The following is a 24,238-nucleotide window of genomic DNA, read 5'->3' on the forward strand; positions in this document are numbered from 1 at the left end:
GGTGTACTAGCTATGTCTGCATTTTGTGGTCACAAAATTGGATTTATTTGTACGAGATACAAAAATGTAAACATTGCAAAATAAATAGTTAAAACAAGTGACGCAGGACCTATATTCATGCTCATGATCCCAACATGAACTGATGCACTTGTCTTGCTTGCATTTTCAAGTGCAAAAGCATGATGAAAAAAATAACAATCTAGGATTCAAGTAACAGAAATGACAGACTAATGATACAAATATACTATTTTACAAGGTAGTGATAATTCCCAATTTTACAAAATGTACACTTATAATATTGACAAATTTCTCTTAATATTTTGATATGCTGCTATTGGGTATAAGTCCATGTAGAAGCGCACAGCTCTGAGCTCTCAAGTCCGTGTGGTTTTGGATGGGCTATGTGACCTCCATGGCCACTGTTGTCTCTGATAATCCATTGAGAGCCAGCCTCTCTGGTTCGTGATTCTCCCTGCAATAAGAACAAATGCACAAACGTCAGATATCAAGTTAAAAAACTCATTTCAGTTATCATATTATATTTTATTCTCAAAACAATTGCAATTTTTTCTGAATATAAATATGAAATGTGCTGTGGTTTATATTCCAAAACAAGTTTGGTGAGTTGCAAACACAGGTAAGTTACTAAACATCCAATACCAAACCACGTTACATCTGCTATGAGCCACTTCAGCCCCAGTATGAAAGTATACAGTTGTCATTTGCATGTAAATGTAATTGTGCCACCTCTGACCATCATTAAACTGTCTGTGTTAAAAACAGAAATGTCACTCAGAAGCACATTGACGGTGAAAATTACATTTCAATGTGTATTGTGTAATAAAATTAGCTTCCTATAAACAAAGCCTCCACACATTTGGATTGGTGCAGAAAAAAAAGACAATGTTATCTCTAAATGATTTTTAGGGCGACCTATTCTAGGTTCACCTGTTATACATCATGTCTAAATTAAAACATGAAATGTAATATACATGAATAAAATTCACCTTCCTTTGTTTTTTCTGTTGTGTTTTCCTTAAAGCAAGTTTTTTAAACCAGCAGGGCTTGTAATCAGGTAAACTATTGATCTAATTTTTTATTTATCAGAGATGAGCATCATGGTTTCCAAAAAATTAAGTACCCCAACCATTTTTAACATTAATAATAATAATAATATTATAAAATCATTCCTGATAGATCATTTAATACTTACAACAAACCATAACTCCAGAAAATCTATCAAAAACGGGGAAAAGAAATCAATAATTCTACTTAATGTTAAACACAATAATTATATTTTATAGTTATCTCTATTGAATTTTTTAATGAAGGATTGGAGAGCAAAAGAAATGTAACAAAAACAAACTAAATGTGAATAAATGCCAATTTTGGGACATGGTGTATAACTTCATTTTTTATTCTGAAAATTATCAGATTTTTCCACTATCTGAAGTAAGAAAAAAAAACGAAGAAAGTAAAAAAGAAAAAAAAATGAAAAGTAGGGAAGAAAAGTATGGAAAGAAAGAAAGGAAGAATAGTAAGTAAAAAAGAAAAAGAAAAAAAAGAAAAGGAAAGAAAAAAGAAAGATTAGAAAAACGAAATAAAGGAAAGTAAAAAATTGTAAGAAAAATTAAAAAGATTAGTAAGAAAAAAAGGAAAGGAAAGAATAGTAAGAAAAAAGGAAAGAAAGAATAGTAAAAATAAAAAAGAAAGAAAGAAAGAAAACCATTAGTAAGAAAGAAGAAAGGAAAGAATAGTAAGAAAAAGAAAAAAATGAAGAAAAGGAAAGAAAAGAAAATTGTAAGAAAAAAAAAAAGATTAGTAAGGAAAAAAGGAAAACAAAGAAAGAAAGAAAGAAAGAAATAAAGAAAGAAAGAAAGAAAGAACTAAGTAAAGATTCAGACCTGGCAATGTCGATGGCACTAGTGGGGGTGACTTTGGGTACCCGGTCCAGACTGCTGGCGACACTGGCCAGTTTTAAGGCTGAGGGTGAAGGGGCACAGAGGCGAGCCGTGTGGTGCGTGTGGGCAGGAGACACAGCGCTCACAGTGCTCAGGTGCCCGTGTCCGTGGGGCAGAGACTGAGGGACGGCCAGCTGTGGACTTCGCACTAAAGAGCCTGATTCACCACCAGCACCACCACCTCCACTCGGAGCTGAACGGTTCACTTTGACTTGTCTGAAGCTTCCTGAAGGAGAAAAAAAAACCAGACATAATTCCACAATCAATCACGCTTGCCGTTCTTTCTGTTAACCACTCCACAAAGAGGCTGATATTGTTATATAAAAGGTCCAAATCAAATCTGCTCTCCATTCTGTTAAAAAAAGTTTCATAAAGCCATTTATAGTTATATAATATTTGGAACAAAAGATCACAAAGAACTATTGAATCAGACACTTTTATGTAGAGAATGCTTTATATTTCACAGCTTTTACACTATCGTCTCACAATTCTGGAGCTGCACTTGCCTGAATTGGGAAGGACGCCATTGACACTAGCAATCTGGGGTCTGTTTTCATTGTTGGGAGTGTTGATCACAGCAGAGGCAGCAAAATGAGCACCAGCCGAGTCCAGAGTCTAAGACAAACACACATGTGAGATCAGGATCACAATTCATTATTCTCCTTAAAGTCAGAGTAAAAAAACAAAAAGTTCTGGCATCATCCACTCCCCCTTCACTATTTCTAAAACTTTTTTTAGTTTTTTTCTTTCTGATGAATACAAAAAAAGATATTTTGAAGAATCGTGGAAACTAGTAGCTTTTGACTTTGTATTAGTAATAGACAGTTTTTTCCTATTATTGATGTTTTTGGCTACCAGTTTTATGCACAGTATGTACACACAAATTTGATATAAATCTATTTTTTTTCAATACATTTTTAAACAATAGTTTTAATAACCGACTTCTATACACTACATTCTTTTTAGTAGACATTTTTTCTATTGATTTTATGAGACAATAGAACTGAGCTTAAAGTAGTTTAATGATTTAACTAGGGTATAAAGTTAACTAGACAAGTTATGTTAATTAGGCAAGTCAGTGTACAACAGTGTGGGTTAATAATATAATCACTAATCGTGTAAAAGCTTACTTTGTTTGATGATGTTACATCAAACTATACTAACAAATGTGTGTATAATAGGAAAAACGTACTCAATTATTAGTGAATAAGACAGAATGATCTTAATAAAAAGTGGTTTTATTCAAGCCAAATTTAAAAATGAATTTCTCTAGAAGACAAAATATAGGAAATACAGTGCATTAAACATACAACCATTAAACATCACTTTCTACATAAAAATGCATATATTTTTTAAATAATAAAAATGAGTAAGTAAAAGTGAATAAAGTGAATAAAAATGGTAATAATTTTTACTTCAATTGTATATTCTTGTTTTAAAATAACAAAACATAAAATTTGAGAACAGAATCTATGTCTTAAATTGTGGTGTATAAAAATGTGATGTATATATTTCCATGTCCAAACCTCTACTCATTTGAACTAAAAAAAAAGGCCTCAAAAGCAGTTATGACCATTGTTTAGTCATATAAAACATTAAAGTGAATCTTTCACAAAATAATGATGTTCATTGCAGCAACTGGACTTGCTGCCTTTCAGAAACCAATATTTTAACCATCCAACCATAGAAGATGAATTACAATTTGGCTATCAATGTAAACATCATGCACACAATGTGAGTGGATGTTAGTACTATTTGTTGGATCCAGAACCTGTGACATAAGATGTAATAAGCAGTCAGGCCTGAGGTGTATTTTAGTGTTGATGTGGCTGTACTCACATGCAGGTGTAAGTGAGCTTCTGCTGCTGTGGAGTTCTGCTGCAGTTCTTGCTGCTGTAACTGTTTGTGCATGTGAACCAGCTGCTGCTGATGGGACTGAAACTGCTCTTCTGTGAATCCACCTGGATGGACAAGGATATGGGGAGAAATGTTATATTCTGTGGATGAAAAGGAACTCATTTTAATTTTCACCACTAGGTGGCAATAAAGCCATTTACTCAGGAAATTAAACAAGAGAATTAATTTTGGGTAGTTTGTATGTTTTTTGTAAATATTAACATTGTAAAAAGAGATTAAGCTGATAAAACGCATATTGTTAAAATAATATTTCGGTTTCAATTTGTTTTTTAATGTATTTTTTGTGTAAATTTTTATTTTTTGTGTTTTTTAAAGCTAATTAGAACCCTGACAAAAAATATGGGTTTCACAAACCAAATTAAACGGCATAAATGTCTTTAACATTTATAAAAAGAAATTAATATAGACCTATTTCATAGAACGCAAAATGACATATTATGCTTTGTGTATATGCCTAAGGAGGATGCTTCGAACTTCCGGTCGGCAGCTTGATGCATATAAAGAGTCACATTTGGAGAGCTTTGAAATGATAGTTTATCTATTTTACTTGCTTTTAACGGCTTTGAACTAATACTGCAACAACCCTCATCGTCATACAGCATGTGTGCCATTAAAATAGAGCATCATCATTGCTAAAGTGATTATTTTCAATTTTTTTCAAATTTACGACCAACCCAACAAATGTAATTCACTAAAACGTTTAACACACGAGTACAGTATAATAGCTGACAGGTTGGGAACACTGACGCTGTATTACAGCATCTAATCTGAAGGCAGACACTGAATTAGGAGAGCGTCCTTCACTTTTGCTTAAACAGCATCTGACAGAGGCATAACGGCTTTAGCACACATCTTTCAAAATAAAAGTTGTGCAACACAAAAACACTCCGTAACCCACTCAAAACTGTACTGGGAAACATTTTCAGATCTTGAATTATCAGCTGAGAAACGCTGTAAAAGGAAGTTCAAAGCATCCTACTGGAGGACGCTGGTCGATATAGTGCTCTCCATGTAGCAACCAAGAAAAAAGTCTAAAGCCACATAAAAAAAAAAAGAGAGAACAAACCAGGCTTTCACAACTCAGTATCTTTTTTCCACCAGATGCATTACTACAATCCAATACTTTTACTTTAAGCAAGAATTATAACCCAAAAACAATAATGAGCCATAATGGTATAATGCACAAGCTGCTAAATTGCTACAGCTCATGTCTTTCTCTGAAAACTTAGGAGTCAGGTACGCATGTATACATCTGACAGGATAGAGCACAATTTAATGTGTGCACCTAAAAAAAGCCTGTTCAAATGTATCAAAGCAATGTAGCTAAATTATCAACAACAACAAAGCATTGTGTTCAGCATATAGAATGCAATCCATAAACTGACAACCACTGAGAATTTCTGAACTCTTGTCAGTATCATGTACACAGCGCTAGAGTTTATTTCTTCAAAACAACTGGCAGGCCACATAAAAATAAATGAAAGGATGGATTTGTTGAAAAACCCTGAAGTAAACAAAGATAGAGGAGTACAGTGGTAAAGAGTTGTTTTCAGCAGAATTCTTTTAATTGACCTTGTGAGTGCCCTTGAGCTCAGATGCCTCACCTGACACGCTGTTAGAGAGTGTCGTCCCTCCACCTTTTTCCACCGGCGGGGTCCCTTTCTTGTCCTCAGCCCTAGAGTTGTCCTGCAGCGGCCGAGGCCGAAAAAACTTCCACCTGCAGGCCTGGATGTCACCGAGAAGCTGAGTCAGAGAGCGTTGCGAGACGTGAGAGTTTGTATTTGTGTGGACGGGGAGGTCAGGCACACATGAGCCGGCGGAGGGATAAAGCATATCAGGGTCCAGGTGCCCGAGGGAATGATCCAGATCTGATGAGGTGCGATCCAAAACAACCCTGGAGGTGAACAACAGTGCTTTCAGATAAATGGCAAAACCTGTGACCTTTAGAATTGATCATAGGGGTTCCGTTTTTATCTAGAGAAACAAAAGCATATTTTGCACCATGTCTAGTCTAAAGTGAAACAAAATTCAGTAGAGGAAGCTATAAACCTTTAAACAAAAAACAAACAAGGCAACTGCAGCATTGTATGCTTTTTTGCAACAAACTAGCAAATGTGTGTTAAAATTTTTAATTCTACCTTTTTTTTCCCTCTCAGAACTGACTTTGTTTCTATAAAGATTGCAACTCTGAGAACGACAGAACAGTGAGATCTTAATTTTGAATTGGGAGAAAAACTTTTTTTTGCAGGAAATATCAACTAAATGTTAACTCAATTCGGAGAGAAATAATTTTGAGAAATTTGTTTAAAGACTATTAAATACATTTAAACATATGTATATTTTTTAGGTCGGAAAGCAAATAAACTTGTCATTGCAAGTCACAATTTTCGGAGGATAAAAGCCATGAGATGTTTACGCAAATGTTTCAGAAAAAAATCTTAAAATCGCAAGAAATACTGTGAATTACAAATAATAAAAAACAAATAAACTCAGAACAACTCAGCAAGAAAAAGCTAAAAAGCCATATGCAAAAAGTGTAAACAGGGCCATACCTCCCACCTCTGCCCACTCTCCTACAAGCCACTGCGATGCACCGTCTAGGCACAGAGAGGGCAGTGAGACAGTTCCGCTGCCACAGCTGATCCTGACCCGTCTGCTGCCAATGAGGAGAACAGCTCTGATCCACCACCGGCTGAGGACACAACACACATTTAACAATCACAAACAAAATTTTAAAAGCACCACTGAGTCAACACCACCGAGTTAACTTAATACTGAAGTAAGTATGGCACAATCTATAGGAAATGAGAACAAAAAACTATGGTTTGGTCTCTAGTGACGCACGTCTCACGTGCAGCATTATTAGCCATGTGCAACATACAAGAAAACTAGAGTAGAGTAAGGTAGGGTAGAGTGGAGTAGAGTGGTGAAGAATAGCGAAGGGTAGAGCAGTGATTCCCAATTCCGTTCCTCAGGACATATAAGACATAAAAAATTTGCAGGATGGGAGGGGTCCTAAAAACTGGAACTGGAAACCACTGGGGTAGAACATTGTAGGGTAAAGAAGTGAAAGATGGTAAGGTAGAATGTAGAGTAGGGTAGATTAGCATAGGATAGGAGAGGAATGAGGAAAATGTAAGTATGCGATTATCAAACTTCCTGTCTTATGAGTAGGGCCAGAAAAACTTTTGCTGACATTTTTTATTATTTCTGCAGAGATTTTTGTAAAAAATAAAAAATAAAATAAAAAATGCAGATTAATGCAGAATAATTTTGGCAGTATTATAACTAAAAACTGTATTCTAAAGAAATCATACAAACATTTCCATATTAGTAAATAGTATTACTCAAATTATAATGAAAACTGAATTAGTATAAATTTACACAAATGATGGGCTAAAAATCTACAGATTTCTGCACACACAGATTCATTGTGGGCCTACTTATTCATACCCACATACATGACATGCTTTCTGCTCATTTAATATTTTGCTTAATAAATAATTAAATAAATTTACTTTTTAAAATATAAAATAAAAATAACTAAAATAATATTCTTTATTAAAATTTTATTACAACTTCAATGTAATAAATTATGCATTTGAAAACAACATGGCTGAAAAGACTCTTGAAAATGGGAAACAAGATAAAAAAAATAAACCGTAATAACAATTTTTAAAAGCAAAACAAATATTAAAACAATACTTTCTTCAAATAAGGACTGTGTGAAATCTATTTTTAGTTCAATTAATTCTAAATCATTGCACACTGCACAATATATTGTTTTAGCATCGATATCGCAACGTGTGTGTCTGCAATAGTCCAATGGCAGGATATGCAGTATTGGGTTGGAATTATAGTTGATCAGCACAACAGTTGAGAATACATGAGATTTGTGGAGTCATTGCAAAGTATAACCATAACAGAGTAAAATATGTCATTTGCATGCATTCTAAAGGCATTTCAAAAGAGTTTAAAGCCTTTGGCCACAAAAAAAGTGCATTTGTAACTTTAATGAAGAATAATTTTACTGACTTAACATGATGAGAACTATACGGTTTCTGTACATAAATACTGTTTTTTTCTCCAGAAAACCATAAAGCACTGTTTATTAGACTTTTTTCATTGCTCTATTGCAGGGGTCACCAATCTCATTCCTGGAGGTCTGGTGCCCTTCAGCGTTTAGTTCCAACTTACCTCAACACACCTGCCTGGGTGTTTCAAGTATACCCAGTAAGACCTTGATTAGCTTGTTCAGGTGTTTGATTAGGGTTGCAGCTAAAATCTGCAGGACACCGGACCTCCAGGAACAGGCTTGGTGATCCCTGCTCTATTGTTATTATTTTGCTGTCAATTGGGTTATTTTTTTATACATGATTTACACGACACAGAAAATTATCGCAATCAAAACATTTCTTACCAAGTAGAACTATTCAATATATATATATATATATATATATATATATATATATATATATATATATATATATATATATATATATATATCCAAAAAAACAAAATATGGCAATGTAAGATTTTTTTCAATATCGTGCAGCTCTACACTACAGTATTTTTTAACTATAGCAAAAGTGAAGATAAATTAGGACTTGAAGATCTTTGAGTCTTTGTGTGTAAATCAAAAACCTTGAGAACAAATGCTTAAAGTCATTTCATAGCAGCTTAAATATTAAAACATAACCTTTCTCCTACATCAACCAGCTTTGATGTGCACAGTTGCTGATTTCTTCATGATCTATAGCCAGCGCTGATATTGAATAGGAAACTCACAGCATGGTAACTGCAGCCAGCTTTCCGTCTGAAGGCAAAGACTCCGTCAGGATCGTTCTCTTCATCTGGCTCTGATGCTGGAGACTTCAGAAGAGAAAAAATACATAATTGATAAGCTATCTATGCTAATGTCTTAATACAACACATGTACACGAGCATGTTCAGCCGAACACTAACCAGTGGATAATCCTCTTCTCCAGAGCTGTGGAAGTCGTACTGTTTAATGTCTGCCTTGTTGATGGTCTGTATTCGCTCTGGCCAACCAGTCTGGCGAAACGTATCAAGTTTGGGCCTCTTGTTGTACTTCTTATGAGAACGCACAAAGTCAAAATGAGGCTCAGGCTTAACGGGAAAGGGGTGCAGGTGTTTGGGCCCAATTTTGTGTGACTGGAGAAAAAAAAACAGCAGGATATGTTTTTTTATAATGATGACTGAGCACATTCATATTTCTCATAGACTAAGGTTTTCGTTTCTTCTTCTCTCCTACTGTTAGATTTTACCTTAATTTTGTTCTCTGTCTTGTGCCGACTGCTGATGGGTAGGGATATGGGAGCAGGGTAAACGGTTTTCTCAGCCAGAGGTACAGTGACTTCATTGAGAATCTCACCAGTGAAGTCTCCAATCTGATATCTAAAATACACAAAACATTTGAGAAACAAAATGTTAGAGCAGTGATAAGAGGAGAGTCATTTAAAAAGTTTCTGGCTTCATGATCAAACTTTTTTATTCATCAAGTGATTCATCAAGCTTTGTGACATTTCCAAATGAACTGCAACATAGATTTATTTATTTTGTTTCGTATCACAATCACACATCGTCATCGCACTTACAGCAAATTGACGATTGGAGAAAAGTGCTTAAAGTCCCAGTGAAATCAAAAATAGTTTTAGGTGTTAATATCAGTATGTTAGTCTTAATGTAATCCATCATTTAGAGTGATCCAAAATTTGTGTGAAAAAAACTGTGACAAATTTCACAAGTAGAAGATATAACCATTCAAATCTTCAGGTTTGTTACTTCTGACGAAATTAATTAACTTTTTCTTTTCTTTTTTTTTTTAAGTCACCTCATACTTGAGTTTCTCATCAAACCTTCTGATCAATAAAATGTGCTCTAGTTTTTGATACATCCTGCCCTTCAAGACGCTTGCTGCATAATAAAATTAGTCATTTGTTCCAGTCAATAGGTGTTTTTAATCCCAAGGGTTTGGCTAAATACTTGCAATTTTAGAAAATGATAAATTTTAACCAAGCTATGCTGATATGAATTCCCTATTCATTTTAAAATACGCTGTGCTGAGATTACGTTTATTAATGAATAAAATGCTGATTTCACAGAAGGAATGCCATTAAGATAATCAAGACATTTTTTAACTAGCATGAATCAATTGTTTACCTCAAGAATATCAACATGATCTAAAAACAATTATACTTTGAATACTGATTTTATGAATATTTTAACAACAAACTCTTTTAAAAGAAACTTTAAAAATAGAAATGTTCACACACCTTTTTTCAAAGACTTCCAGCGTCAGATGCAGCAGCTCTCGTTTGCTCTTTTCTCTTTTCTTGATCATTTCCAGGATGCTTATGGTTCGGCTGAACTCTCTCCTCAGCTTCAGCATCTTCTCATAAGATGCCTCGTCATTCTTGCGATTCTATAGAGAGAGAGGTTACAGATCAGAGACCAAATTCTAGTAGGGTTCTAGTAGCTGTTTAATAAAAATCCAATAAATAACATCCCTAAATATCTGTTTAAAAGATTTTATTAACATTTATTAAAACGTTTGAGCCAAAATTCTTTCATAATTTTTTCAAAGTTCAATTGTGTATAAATCTGCATGTTAAGTCACTTCAATGAATGTCATCGAGAAAGGTTTTTTTATTCATTTAATGGTTACATGTTGCCACCTTTGGCCCACCAATACAATACAATCATCATTTGAATAGTTAATTAGGAAATATCATTTTGATCACTACCACGGGTATCAGTGTTTATATACCAATTATAAGCATTTACTTAACTATACTCTCTGGAATAATAGGAGCATAAAACAGAATATCTGAATATCCGTTATTATAGGGTATACAGAAGTATGCATAAGGACTTTTCATTTTGCAGTAACCTGAGTCAAACGCTTGCAGTGAAATGCATGCAGTTACAAAATCAGCGTGTTTGAGGTCTGTTTTCTTTAAACATCTACACTGCCCAATTAATACATAATATAAAGTGGGTCTCACACTGTACAAGAAGCACTGCGTTTGATGTCATTACACTACAGTGCACATGCATACCTTTCTAGTCTGCATCTTCTCTGTGCGACGCCTGAAGGCCACATAAGCATCACTGTTGGTGGAACCATCCCTCTTCTCCTGCTTGATTTGTGGGATAAGAGACGGCCCCCGGCAGTTCTTCCTCTTCCTCACCCAGTAGTCATACACAGACTTCAACAGGTAGTCATCTTCATTTAGCAGCAGCTTGGCCTCTTGAAGAGTGACCAACTACAAAACAATTATTGAGAGATACAGAAAAAGGTGAGAAAAAAAAGTTACATGCTAGAAGGTGCATTTTACATTGTTTGGAAATGTTTTTCACACCAAAAAAGGGGACTTGTATAATATGGTTAGGTGGGAAAAAAACATAATAATAACAAAAATAGCTAAGCTACATAATTTCACATAGTTTGAATAACTAACTATAAAGGCTTATCTTTTTCAATAAAAATATATCTATATTTTTAATTAAAAAAATATAAAAGTATTTTACTTTTTCCCCATGTCCAACTAGGACAAAATATACTATTATTTGCATTAGGAAAAATTATTCAATTTTAACCATATTGTGTTTTAAGATAAACGCCAAACACTTGTTTAAAAAAATGTATGTATTGTTAAATTATATTTAATATAAATTACGTTCTTTTAATATAACCATTATTATTTTTATTAGCATTATTATTATTATTATTATTATTTTTATAAGTGCAAGTATTTGCTTGTCCCACAATTCCTTGAGTAAATCATTTTCAATTTATTTCCCCACAAATTTTATCAATCAATTACTAAATTTATAACCACACATTATTGTTGTTTTCTTATTTTTATGTTAATATATGTTATTGTAAAATAGGAACAAAAAGTCTGTGTGTATCTAAACATTAAAGCACAATACATGGGTAGAGTGAATTGATGAGATTAGTGTACCAACTGGCAAGCAATGAACATTTAAAAATTAATAAATAAATCCAGAGCTAAATTTTTTTTAATTAATATATTAAATTCAAATTGTCAAAATTAAAAAATAATATTGTAATAACTCAAATGCAATGTAAACAAATCAGTCATGCGATCATAGAAATTAAATATATTAAAATAAAACACTGGTATTGGTATTAATAAATTAATTAATTAAATTTGATCATCACAACACTTTAAGACATCTTAAAGACAAAATTTTTAAGACATCTTTAAAAATCCAAATTTTTAAATGGCAGTGTACAGTAATATTTATTTTGATGCTTTTATGATATTACATTAACTTTGCACAACTCAAGAACACAACTTGGGTCTTCAATGCAGTTGCTGTTACCTGGTTGGTACTGGCTTTCTCTAACCGGTCCATCATGGTCTCAAACTGCACAGGTTTTAGCTCCATCTTACGGTTGAGTCTGTTTAGTAAAGTCTCGTCCTCTGAGTCCATGTCATAGTCGGGTAGCTCGTTATCCAAACCAAGAGCTGGTGCAGAGAACAGAGACAGGATGAATTGAGATTCATATTGAAATCACAATTAAATTGTATATTTAAATCTAGGAATTAAATAATCCAGCAAGACTCTCTTGTAGTGTCACAATACAGATAATTCTTACTTCAATACGATACCTTGAAAATATTTACACTACCATTTTTGACACCACACAGAAATATTACAAGAGCTTTAACTAACTTTTGAAATGCATGTACATATATATTCTTTGCAATGGCCAGTGTTAAAATATCAAGCATGGTTTAGTGTAAAGCTCAGGACACACCAAGCTGACGTTAAAAACTAGCAGTGACAAAAAACAACAACAACAACTGTGTTGTTGCCTCTGGTGGGCTGTGTCTGATACCTTCTAGTCTAGACCAAAAAGCTGCTCATGAACACACCAAACAGACAACAGCGACCTGAAATGAGAATATAAATATCTGCGCTTATGTGAGAGAATGTATCTTTCCAAAGACTTAAGTGGCAGTATCTGTATTGTCATCCTTCAAAAATGGAAACCAGAACTAGTGCTGCACATATACAAACCATAATCAAGGCAGAATTTTCCAGTACTTCTCACTCACCAGAGGGATTCACTCAGTACAAATATGTCTAATAATTCATAGAGTTCGCAAATGAGAGAATGACAGCTGGCTTCGTGTTCCCTCTTGACTTGCATCGCTAGTTTTGTCTCTGTGGTTTTTGTTTTTATTTGCTGATTCGCAGCTGAACAGCCAATCAAAAGACTCTCTCACCAATTGCTGACACCTTTATTAGGCTTGATAAACCACTGGTTTCTACTGCCAAAAGGGTACCAATGGTGGGTTCGGTGTATGACAGAAAGTTTCAGTCAACGTCATTCTCGCTCGAGGAAATATCAAGGTAAGGCTGTACGAGTCGTTCAAGTAACATATGAGAAGCACTTCTCACAAAAGAGACTTTATACACACACGAATACTTGTGTATTAATGTTCATTACTAACCTTTCTATGAACATAATTTGATTATGTTTGTCTGTAATTCCATAAATAAATTAATAAATGCCACATATATAAATACATACAGACCCTTACAGTCTCTGAAATGTTACCGATTACAGAAAAAAACTACACACAACATACATTAAATGTTGTATAAGCCTAATTTGGCTTCAAAAACATATAGCCCACAGTGCAAACCTCTTATATGTATATTTAATCTTCACCAGCACATTTAACTTCTTGTAAGAAAGTAATTTTGTCATTCAGAGTTCATAATAGTCCAAAAGATGATGATAACAATTAAACATGGCCGTTTGTTCATGTTTTAGGTTGCTGAAAGAATGATTTGCTCCTTTGTTTTTTCCAGCTTCTCCTTTGTTTTTTCCGCATATCACTCTCACGTTGGGTGTCAGAAAAACTTCAATAGTCATGCGCACATTATTATCATCAGCTCGAAATTCTTTATTTCAAATATAGATATGGGGCAAGTGCACGCAAGCTCTATGGAGAAATTGAAACCGCATGTGATTTTAGACAACTTTGTAACACAAAAACAGGACATGGCAGATTTTGTTATTCTTGGCTTTGTGTTTGTTGATCAAGACGACGACAAGGTTTGTTTAAGCTTGGGTCGATCATGGTTCGTTATTATATGTATATGGTATTACAATGTAATGTCACGGTTGTGTATTTAAAAATTGCACTTCCTTTGTTTTCATTCCCCTGGCTTTGGCTGTACACCAATAGCGTTCAGCTATGCATCTAGCTCCGCCTTTTGGTACCCTTTTGTCATGCTAGGTACCCTTTAGAAAGGATACTCAAAAAGTGGTACGGTACACTTCACTTTTTGGTAACTTTTGACAGTGGAAACTGCCATAAGAGAATACTGAAACGCACCACTCAGTGAAAACAGGTCATAAAGGCAGCTGTTCTGACTTTCACTAGCCAAGCCAACATTTTTACTGGTCCAGCTACACAAACAAAACAAAGAACAAAATAAAATAAATAAAAACAAGTCAAATAAAAATTTCATGTTTTCGTTGTTCTAAACCACAGGTGTCAAACTCAGTTCCTGGAGGGCCGCAGCTCTGCACAGTTTAGTTCCAACCCTAATTAAACACATCTGATCAAGCTAATTGAGTCCTTTAGGCTTGTTTATAACCTACAGGTAAGTATGTTGGAGCAGGGTTGGAACTAAACTGTGCAGGGCTTCGGCCCTCCAGGAATTGAGTTTGACACCCCTGTTCTAAACTATGTAAAATTACGCTATATAGAATTCTAGAAAATTTCAGAATTACTCATTTTAAATTTTAGATACTACTAGCCTGAGTAGACTGGAAATATTGTAAGCAATAAACAGTTATGAATATACAAATAAGCAAATCACAATCATTAACAACTTAAATACAATTGAATTATTGAACTAAATAATAGTGCTTAAATTAGGTCTAATTATGATTTATTTATTGATCATAGTTAACAGCGGTATCAGGTTGATTTAGAAAAAACATTTCGCTTTATAGACAACTACCTCGTTTTTTTTTTTTTTTAAAGATGGGTACTTTTCAAATATTTAACATACATTTAGTCTATCTGTGCTGAAGGGCAAACTCATGTAGAAAACTCAGCATCTGCATGCTAACAGAGAAAAAGAGATGCACAAACAGTGTGCAATTATAGAAGTGTCTCCCATGCTTAGCATCAACTGTGAATTGAGCTGCTGTAAACTATGGATAAATAAAAGTAAAACTGCCTGGACACACTAGACTATGGTGGACCATAACACCGAAACAAAACGCTTATAGCAGGCTGCATTAGAGTGTGTCTGAATGAGTGACAGAGGAGGTGGACATGTCAGACTGCAGTGTGTATGAACTCACTGATGGAGAGCAAGTGCAGAAGTGCCGATATTCAGAAAAGCAATATCATATTGTTTCAAATCCTTCAGCATTAATACTTTTGACATCACTACTGTCTTGAGGTGAATGTTGCGAATGACTCACGCTGGATGTGGATGAGCTGTTTGGGGATGCGAAATTCTCCTTTGTACAGACGGTCGTAATAGGTGATGTTACTCTCAGCCTCCGGCACAGGGATGACCATGCTCTCCTTCTTCTCCCTGAACACCTGCTGGGCAGAGATGGCCCTCTGGAGATGGTGCTCCTAAAAAAAAAAAAAAAGAGAGTGAGCAAAGCTAATTTTTCAATGACGAATTGGGCCAACTGGAGTTTGTGAAAGGGTTACACCATTTGTGCCAGAACAATAAAGATTTGTCACCCAATACAAGCACCAAAAATTCCACTGTTAGTTGACGTAGCTGGTCTCAGCAAGAATACGAAAAAGTTAAAAACTCACACAGAGATGGAAGCAAGAATTGGGCGAGTACGACTTCTAATGCAGCTGAGAACAGCAACGTGATGAAACCCGCTGCAATGGCTTTCACAGCTCACAAGCATACAAATGAACTCGAGTTGTTCCAATCACTTTTGGATTCATTAGACAGTTACTGTAGCAGACAAGTTCAATAATAGAAAGGTGAGCGGTTCATTATCAGCTTGGTGAGGAGACAAAATGCAATCTGCAGCACACAGAAGATGCTCTGTAGCTACTGTAATAAACTCAATTGTTCAAAGCAAATTAATGATGATGAATCAATCTTAAAAGGTCAATAAAGCTTTTTATGGATACATGAAACAACCACAGCTGCAGCTTCATGCTAGTTGGTTACACCACTGACTGGCCAGACAAACTCTTCTCAGATATTATTAATAATAATTACTACCACAGAGTATTAGTGTTATTATCATTACATACAATAACACTTTTTATGTTAATACAACCCATCTAATAATAATAATAAGTAGAACAACAGGAATAGACTTTAAATAATCTGACTGTAGTAGATATTTGTAGCAATAGTTATTTGCAATAATTATTTGAGTTAATTGTGCAGTTTAAATTTCACTCGCCTTGCCAGAGATTGCTAGTCTCTAAAGCTTCACACACAGTATAAAGATAAGGAGATGCTTATTTTGTTTCTGTGAGATATGATCTTCTTAGAAATTAAGATAATAAAATTGTTGTAAAGTACACAAAGACAACTAAAGGCTTTTAATCCTATATTATATTAGATTTGGATATTATGATTATAGAAGGCATAAGCTTTGTTTAAAAAACGACAGTTAAACCAAAAAAATCCTGACAGGCTTAAATAATAGCAATAACAATAATAACAACAGTAACAATGATGCAAATTGTAGTTACATTTGTTTATTTGTTGTGTGCTTTCACAATGACACAAACTATGTGGTGCTATAGTATAAAATGGCAATACAGTAGTGTTTTGATGTTCAGCATTGTACGAATCATTTCCGTTTTCAGATACCGCTGCAATTTACATTTCAATGTCAAAGACAAAATGTGGCATATTAGTAGACTGCACTCTGTCATTTGCGTTAAACTGATGCGTAAGGCCCGCTGCTGCACGAACTAAACTCTGAAGAATCGAACCTTGATTCTAGCTAGAGACGCACGCTGTTCAGCTCGTGTATTCCTGTCGTAACATACGCTACTCACGAACGCATTTGCGCAAAAAGACTGACATCAATGCGCGTTTACCACTAGCAAATCACTTACGTAAATTACCTTAATCACGCCACTAGTGTAGAACATTTCCCACGAATACGCAACTAGCGTACATTTAATACGTAACTCTGATCATCGGGACGCTGCGCACGAACCTCCGTGAGCAAAGAATTGACTTACGTAGTAAATATGCGTAAAGGCTACGTGAATACCAACACCCAGCTATGCACCTGAACCTCATAAAAAATTATGAATTTAAAATCATTTCCATACCGACTCCTCTTCCTTTTCCATCCCGGTTGGCATTTGTGGGACCGCTCGGTTGATGGAGACGCAGTCGGTGAGGTCCGGGAGGTCTTTATTGCGGTAGATGGGCAGCGGTTTGGCGGCGTCTAGCGCTCGCGCGCGGAACGAGAGTTTACTCATTGTTTTCAGCGATCACAAATACACAGAACACGGATCATTCGGTACAAATACACACACGAGCCGACGGTTTTCTCCGCGGCCGCGCTCACTGACTTCCCTCCGATCGAAATCCGACGGTTAAAGGCATCTCTGAGCGAGTTGTGGTGTTTTTTCACGGGCTTTTTTTTCTCGGCTGGTGTGAAAACATGGCGGACATGATCCCGACAGCCCGCGCGACACTGCCAAAGAGCGTGAGCGGGAGCGCGCGTGTGCCGCTGCGCGCGCACCCCATACTACATGCGTGCACACGATATTACGACACACGGGCACGAGGGAACACATGCGTGCATTACGGACCTGTCATAGACATTAGTGGATCGACCTCCATTAAACAACTTTAGCGATGAAAGCATCTTTACATGTGCCACGAAGACAAATATGGCGTCATGGGTTCAACCAAAGATTTAAGGCCACAAAAATGTATTTGAAAGCCCCTTACTTCGCCATTAACCTATATTTTTTGGGAGAGATACAACGCATTTAATTCGTGCAAACATGAGGTCCACCCTGAATTCTACGGCTAAACAGAAGCAGACTGAAGAAAACGTAAACATTTAAATTTATTAGCTAGGCCTGCTATTTTGCAAATAGGGAGGGTGGGATCACTAGGAGGGTGCACTAATAGCAGAAGACTGCAGATTCTATGGTCTGTCGCTATAGGCATGTCTACAGATCAGAAGGGACTGTTTTACAGCCGTTAAATTCCATCATTGTGTAAATGATTTTAACCAGACGAAGCAAGCAGGTCAAGACTGCTGAATAAAATGAGACTCAGTCCACATCCAAACTGGGGAGCTTTGGCCAAAGAACAATAACGAAATAAATAAACAAAAAAACTTTCCCAGAGATGGGTTGTGGCTGGAAGGGCATCCACTGCGTAAAAATCTGCTGAATAAGTTGGCAGTTCATTCCACTGTGGCAACCCCGGATTAATAAAGGGACTGAGCCGACAAGAAAATAAATGAACCAAAAACAGGACATGAAATCATAATATGCAATTCTAAATGAAAAAATGCTGATTTTCCAAGTTGTGATATGGCAACCAATATATCAGAATCAGCAGATCTTTAACTGTGTGTAACGGACATAGACTTGGCCTTGTTGTGACTCCATATTGGTGGCTTAAAAGTACACATTGGTACTTGAAATGTACGCATGAGTACTTCAAAGTACAAAAATGTACATTTTAAACAGTAGCCTACAGTATACGTATGTTAGTTTATAACTTTGTTTCTGAGGATGTGGTCACTATAGCAGTGATTTACCCTAACATAAATCACAGCGTGTGTCAATAACGTACGTCCTTCACCATTTCTGATTTTTGAACTGAGATCTATGTGCAGTCTTCTATCAGCAGAAGTGAGCTGAATGGCCAGCCTGCAGGGAGGAAAGTAGCACAGGGAGGTGCTTGGAAAAGTTACCTGCTAAGACACAAATCATTTTTAATGAGCGGAACAAGCAGAACTTAGAGGCACAGGCAATCCTATAAAATGGTGGCGAATGTGCAATAGATAAGTGGAGAGTCTGCAGGGGAGAATGTTTCCATTTCTGCTTGGGATTTGATTTTTTTTCCCCTCAATGTTGTAGGCTACAATATATTTTTCATAAGGTTTGGGGTCAGTAAGATGAATTAATTGTTTCATTTAGTTATTGACTCAGTAAGAGGAATTAATTCATTAATGTAGGAATGGACTTTAAGAAAAATTTTTATCTCTATTAGGCAGGAATGATTTAAGTTGGCTATTAAAAGTTACATAAGTGCTATTACCAAAAAAATGTTGTTTAAACTTTTATTTTAAAAATATACTTTTAAAAATATACAAAATATACTTTTCTACATTAAAAAAAAATACATTTTTAAAAATTGCTGATGATAATAATGGTTGCTTGCTTGTTAAGCATAGGATTATTTCAGAGGGAATATGACTGGAGTTGTGTAAAATCAGCTTTAACAAATGCACACACACACACACATACACACACACACACACATACACACACACATACACACACATATATATATAATATACTAATAATTCTGACTTCAATTGTATATATAGACAAATATTTTAAATGGTAAAGTTTCCCAACATTTAAATTTCCAATATTTTTTTCAAGTATATTCATTAAAAAAAGTCTCTGATTATTCTTGGTCCTCTAGTTCAATGCTAAACTGAAATTGAGTAAGACATGGTAGAGGGATCTGGATGCAGACCTGGTGCAGTGCAATCTGAGCTGCATCCAATGCTTTTTAATGCGCTCACCTAACAACACTCCTAACCCTAACCCTCACAGTGACGTCACTAGTAGCAACGTCCATTGAGTGCAATGTATCTGACATTGCATCACAGAGATATGCAGTCTCCGCTTGCATCACGAAGGCTGCCTCCAGATACTATTGGAGCTGTTTTGATAAAATTGACATTGCTGCCCGCTTGATGCTCCCCTTTAGACATTCTGTATAACTTTCCAACCTAAAGTCAACTAATTCTTATGAGAATAGTAAGATTATACAAACTGATGTATACTTGTAAAGTTAGTCTGTTGGTGGATCATCAGTGTTAGCAGATATTAAACAGGCATTAATGCTATACAGCAAAGACTTTTGGTTGATGTGCAAATGTCTAAAAGAGACCATCAAGATGAACTGAATTTCATCTTTCACCCCCCCCCCCCCCCCTCGCCCCAACGAAATGTAATTTTCTGATGTTTAAGGCATTTTACCTCAAATTGATGATGGTGATGGTGACGAGTCCCCTGCTTTTCAGGTCAAAACAATGACGCCATATGACTGGTTAATGGCTAGAGTTGTTGACCTGAGATCACAGGTGGGAATTAGTGTAAAGGGGCTGCAGGGATAAGGATACAAGCTAGCTGGCAAATGCCAAAACACCTTCAGTAATGGCTGTCCCACATTCTCATGGTCTGTTTTCATTAATTTGAATACCTTGAATAGCTTTAACTTCACTGTAGAAAATGCTGGGTTCCACACAATCGATACGTGTTGGGACAATATGAAGGAATTAAGTTATTAGTTTTTGCAGATTTAAGTAGATTAAACATGACACAATTAAATTTCCCTCAAAAAAGTAAGAATTGTGTTGCATTTTTTACTATAATTATATAATAAATTTTATTTAGCAGTTTGACCAAAAACGCAAACATTATTTTTTGAGTATCCCTTCATGTCTGAATGTGGTCTTTAAAGTCCTATATAAACTTCAAGCAGTTCATTTGTTTTCTTTTCTGAAGCTCAAAAGGAAAATTCAAATTATTGAGTGGCCTGGCCTCTTGGCTATCAATTTAGATGCCCTGATTTGATTCTAACTTATAAGCACTCATTTTTATTTGATTTTCAATTTGATTCCTAATTTGATCAATGCATGAATAATTTTGCATTGAATACAAATGCCACTTGCATTTCCAAAAATAAACAGTGAGCATCAGTTTACCCAAGGTGAATAAAGTCAAAGCCATATACCATTGTATTAAACGAATGCAAATATGTGCTGCACAAAGAAAACACAGCAGTTAAAGGGATAGTTCACACAAAAAAGAATCTTCTGTTCTCGTTTACCTATCTTCACTCAACTTAGTCCCAACCTGTTTAAGTTTCTTTCTTTCGTTGACATACACAGTAAAAGGTTTTGTGCTACGGAAAATGTCTACTACAGTAAAAACTTGTTTATTGGTAATTAAGTGATCTTCTAAGAAATTGCTGAGATATTTCAGCCAAAATGTAAGTAAAATATGGACAATGCTTGCATTTGATTCAGTTTTAAATTAAATCTAAATTATTGGGTTTGTTGATGTTTTAACCCAAATTTGAATTGAAACAAACCGGCATGTTTAGAGTATAGATTAATTACTGTAATTGCATAACCTAGCATTTACGGATTGAAACAATGCAGTGACAATTACATTTAAAAGGAAAAAATAAACAGAAATAACTATGATATGCAGTGTTGGGGAAAGTTATTTTTAAAAGTAGTATTATGGCATCCTTGTGTTACTTATAAAAAATAAATGTGTACTTAGTAAAGTAAGGCATTATGTTACTTGTTTCAGCTGGGATATATATTTTACACAATCTCATGTTATCATCAGTACCTCAATTTCTATTGAACCAAGATGTGCACATTTGTTCTGATAGTGAAATGCTCTGGTCTAAAAGAGTAGCCTTGAGCGCAGGATCTGAGTTAAGTTTAGAAAAGACTGTTGACCTAGAGAGAAAAGAGAAATGTAAGTAAACACCTTTAAAGCCACAAAAGAACTGTTGTGCATCAGCTTTCTGAATAACTTTTTTTATTTTTTTTTTTACAGTCTTTGGTTTTGAAGGATCCAAACAGCTGTTTACCTCGTTGTTGCATGTTTCAGTTGTTTTCAGTCTTAGGCTAATTAAAGCGACTCATAAGACATAACTGCCACGCACTGACAGTTTTAGATTTTTTTTTTTAATTTAGAAATCATTTCATAATCTCTAATCATTTCATTAAACTACTTCATTTTAAATTATTAATTAAAAATTTATTTAAAATATTTCTTTAACAAAAAAGCATAGTTCATCATTAATGCACCTTTGTGCCATTTAAATCTGTATGAATCTCTTTTGCAGGACATGAAAATTATTTTAAGAAGAGCTAGTAATCATGTTTTATGATTACTGGGGGTGGGGGCTGTTTATGTTTTTCCCCACTCATTCAGGCAATTGTGCTGTAACTCTCAGAGACATCAGGCCAATCTTCTGTCCGGAATCAGGTGGTTTGTCTTTGTCTGGCATCTCAGCTGAGACCTGTCCACTATGGGTGACCCTGCCAGTACTTGTGAAGTACCAGTGGTGAAGCTCTCAGCATCACTGATGCACACAAGCCCTCACAGCACGTCAAGCTGCAAACCATGTGAGGGACCCTAACCTAACCTAACCTAACCTACTCTATCGTAATAGTGAATAACCAACCTAGAGGAGTCCAGCAACTGACCAACAACACAGAGAGACCGCTCAGAAAAACCTGCCAAACGCATGTCAAAAACACAGAAAACCTCCCAAAAACAACCTGACAACCAGAACCCAAGAGCCACATCAGCAACACTGAAAACCACCAAAACATTCAGCAGAGTGATAAAAACGTAGAATGAAAAGGAAACTTAATGTAAAGACTTACTCTATAACTATTTACAGTATGTACATACGTGCCCTTGATCGTCCATTGGACACTATGATGTCTCAGTGCCTGGGCCTCTTTCTTCGGGGCTCCTCCTTAGGCAGTGGCTCTCCACTGATGTCCACGTGGATTTGAGGAGCGCTGCTGCTTCCGCTGGACCTGCTCTCCGAGATCAAGACTCGTCCATCTGGGAGCTCGGTCTCCAGCAGTACAGGCCGGTGGAGCTTCTCCCACAGCCGCTGCTTGATCTGTAGGCCCCGCTTGACGCTGTAGGAACCACGATGCCTCTCCATGACGGAGCCGTAGATCTGCTGGTAGTCTTGCACGCTCCAGCCGTGGATGGACACCTGCTCCTCCTGCTGACTCTCGTCCACTGAGGAGGACACTGATGCTGCAGGACGAAGGACAGGGATGGCAGGAAGGACCGCCGCGTTCTCCAGGTGTCGCTTCTCCAGCGCTGGGTCAGAGATGCAGCTGTAGGTGTGATCTAACCTCACCGCCGCTGCGAGCTCCTGGCGAGAGACGCCCTCCAGCTTGAAGTCCCTCAGGTGTGCGGGGAGAGTCCTGCTTCTTCTCGAGCGACGCAGCGCCATCAAGATAATCCAAAAACAACTTTCCAAAGTAGAGAAACTGATAAAACTTTTCGAAAGTTGTGAAGAGTTTGTAGCGAGACGATCAATTTAGAGCAAGTTGTGTAGATTTTTAAAAATCAACTCTAGTTGCTGTAGTGACCGAATGACGAGGCTCATTTAAATGTAAACAATTTTTAATATTAGCAGTGAATAATTAAATAAGCACGAGTGGCGTGTTTTTATAGTGTTTTTTTATTAAATAAATATCCTAATTATATTTATTAAAATAATTTTGCCTATATTAGGGATATATATATATATATATATATATATATATATATATATATATATATAAATATATATATATATATATATATATATATATATATATATATATATATATATATATATATATATATATATATATAACTTTTTCTTATGAAGGGCCAAAAAACTAAACTTGACTGAGAGTAGATATACTAAGCTGTAAAGTTGTCATTGTAATTTCTAAATTTAGAATAATAATTCAATTTATAATTTATTATATCATTTAATTAATACTATAAATTATTACATTTAAAATACTTTGATTGTTTTAATAATTATACATTTTTGTACATTGTAATAAACATCTTACAATAAAAAACATGAACAATCCCATTTATAACACTAAAATTACACTTTGCCTTGCTGATGGCTTCTATAATGTCCGCTATCCATCAAGTGACTCTTTTTATTTTTTAAATCTGATTCATTCACAACATATAATTGAAACATGTAATTCCATTTTTTATTTATTTTTTTGTTTGTAGCTCAACAGTTAAGAAACAAAAGTTAGGTTGAATTAGAAATGAAAATCTCTGTTAAAGGCAATCCCTCAAAATTCCCCATCATTTTCAAATCAAAGGTTACTGAGGGCCAACTTTGGCCTGAAGGCCCTAGTTTGGGCATCTTTGGCCTATATGAATCAAAATAAAATTGCATTCAGAACGCTTTTTTACATCGAACCATAGATTATGTTCTGACAATAGCTCAGTGGTTAAAATTGGTTATAGGTCTATAGT

The 24,238-nt window shown here is 35.5% G+C and overlaps 1 protein-coding gene across 3 annotated transcripts; it reads right to left on the reverse strand.

The window, feature by feature from the left end:
* Positions 1–4: 4 nt before the first annotated feature.
* On the reverse strand, positions 5–22,707 carry epc2 (enhancer of polycomb 2). Of its 3 annotated transcripts, none has more exons than XM_087266253.1 (14): positions 22,631–22,707; positions 15,394–15,553; positions 12,255–12,400; positions 10,961–11,167; positions 10,175–10,323; positions 9,167–9,296; positions 8,844–9,053; positions 8,667–8,750; positions 6,431–6,570; positions 5,483–5,772; positions 3,801–3,922; positions 2,468–2,576; positions 1,905–2,187; positions 5–472 (listed from the first exon to the last, which is right to left on the reverse strand). In XM_087266253.1, exons 1-14 carry the CDS (start codon positions 22,646–22,648, stop codon positions 400–402), a joined length of 2,121 nt encoding a protein of 706 aa, XP_087122379.1. In that variant the 5' UTR covers positions 22,649–22,707; the 3' UTR covers positions 5–399. The 3 variants fall into 3 exon arrangements, 2 of the variants coding, with proteins under 2 accessions (XP_087122379.1, NP_957369.1); NM_201075.1 differs by lacking the exon at positions 22,631–22,707 and adding an exon at positions 17,249–17,600 and having other exon boundaries at positions 18–472; XR_015498796.1 differs by lacking the exons at positions 5–472; positions 1,905–2,187; positions 2,468–2,576; positions 3,801–3,922; positions 22,631–22,707 and adding exons at positions 4,169–4,344; positions 17,249–17,624 and having other exon boundaries at positions 4,866–5,772.
* Between the last annotated feature and the right edge of the window lie 1,531 nt (positions 22,708–24,238).

This window comes from Danio rerio, chromosome 9, assembly GCF_052040795.2.
Source record: "Danio rerio strain M-AB ecotype USA chromosome 9, GRCz13ab, whole genome shotgun sequence".
NCBI classification, from domain to species: domain Eukaryota; kingdom Metazoa; phylum Chordata; class Actinopteri; order Cypriniformes; family Danionidae; genus Danio; species Danio rerio.

Coding starts and splice junctions, on each gene's coding strand:
- epc2 (NM_201075.1), bottom strand. CDS start 17,401: ATGAGTAAACTCTCGTTCCGCGCGCGAGCGCTAGACGCCGCCAAACCG. Junction 11,168..12,254: donor AGAAAGCCAGTACCAACCAG/GTAACAGCAACT, acceptor ATTGTTTTGTAG/TTGGTCACTCTTCAAGAGGC. Junction 9,297..10,174: donor CTGGAAGTCTTTGAAAAAAG/GTGTGTGAACAT, acceptor TGTGTATTTTAG/ATATCAGATTGGAGACTTCA.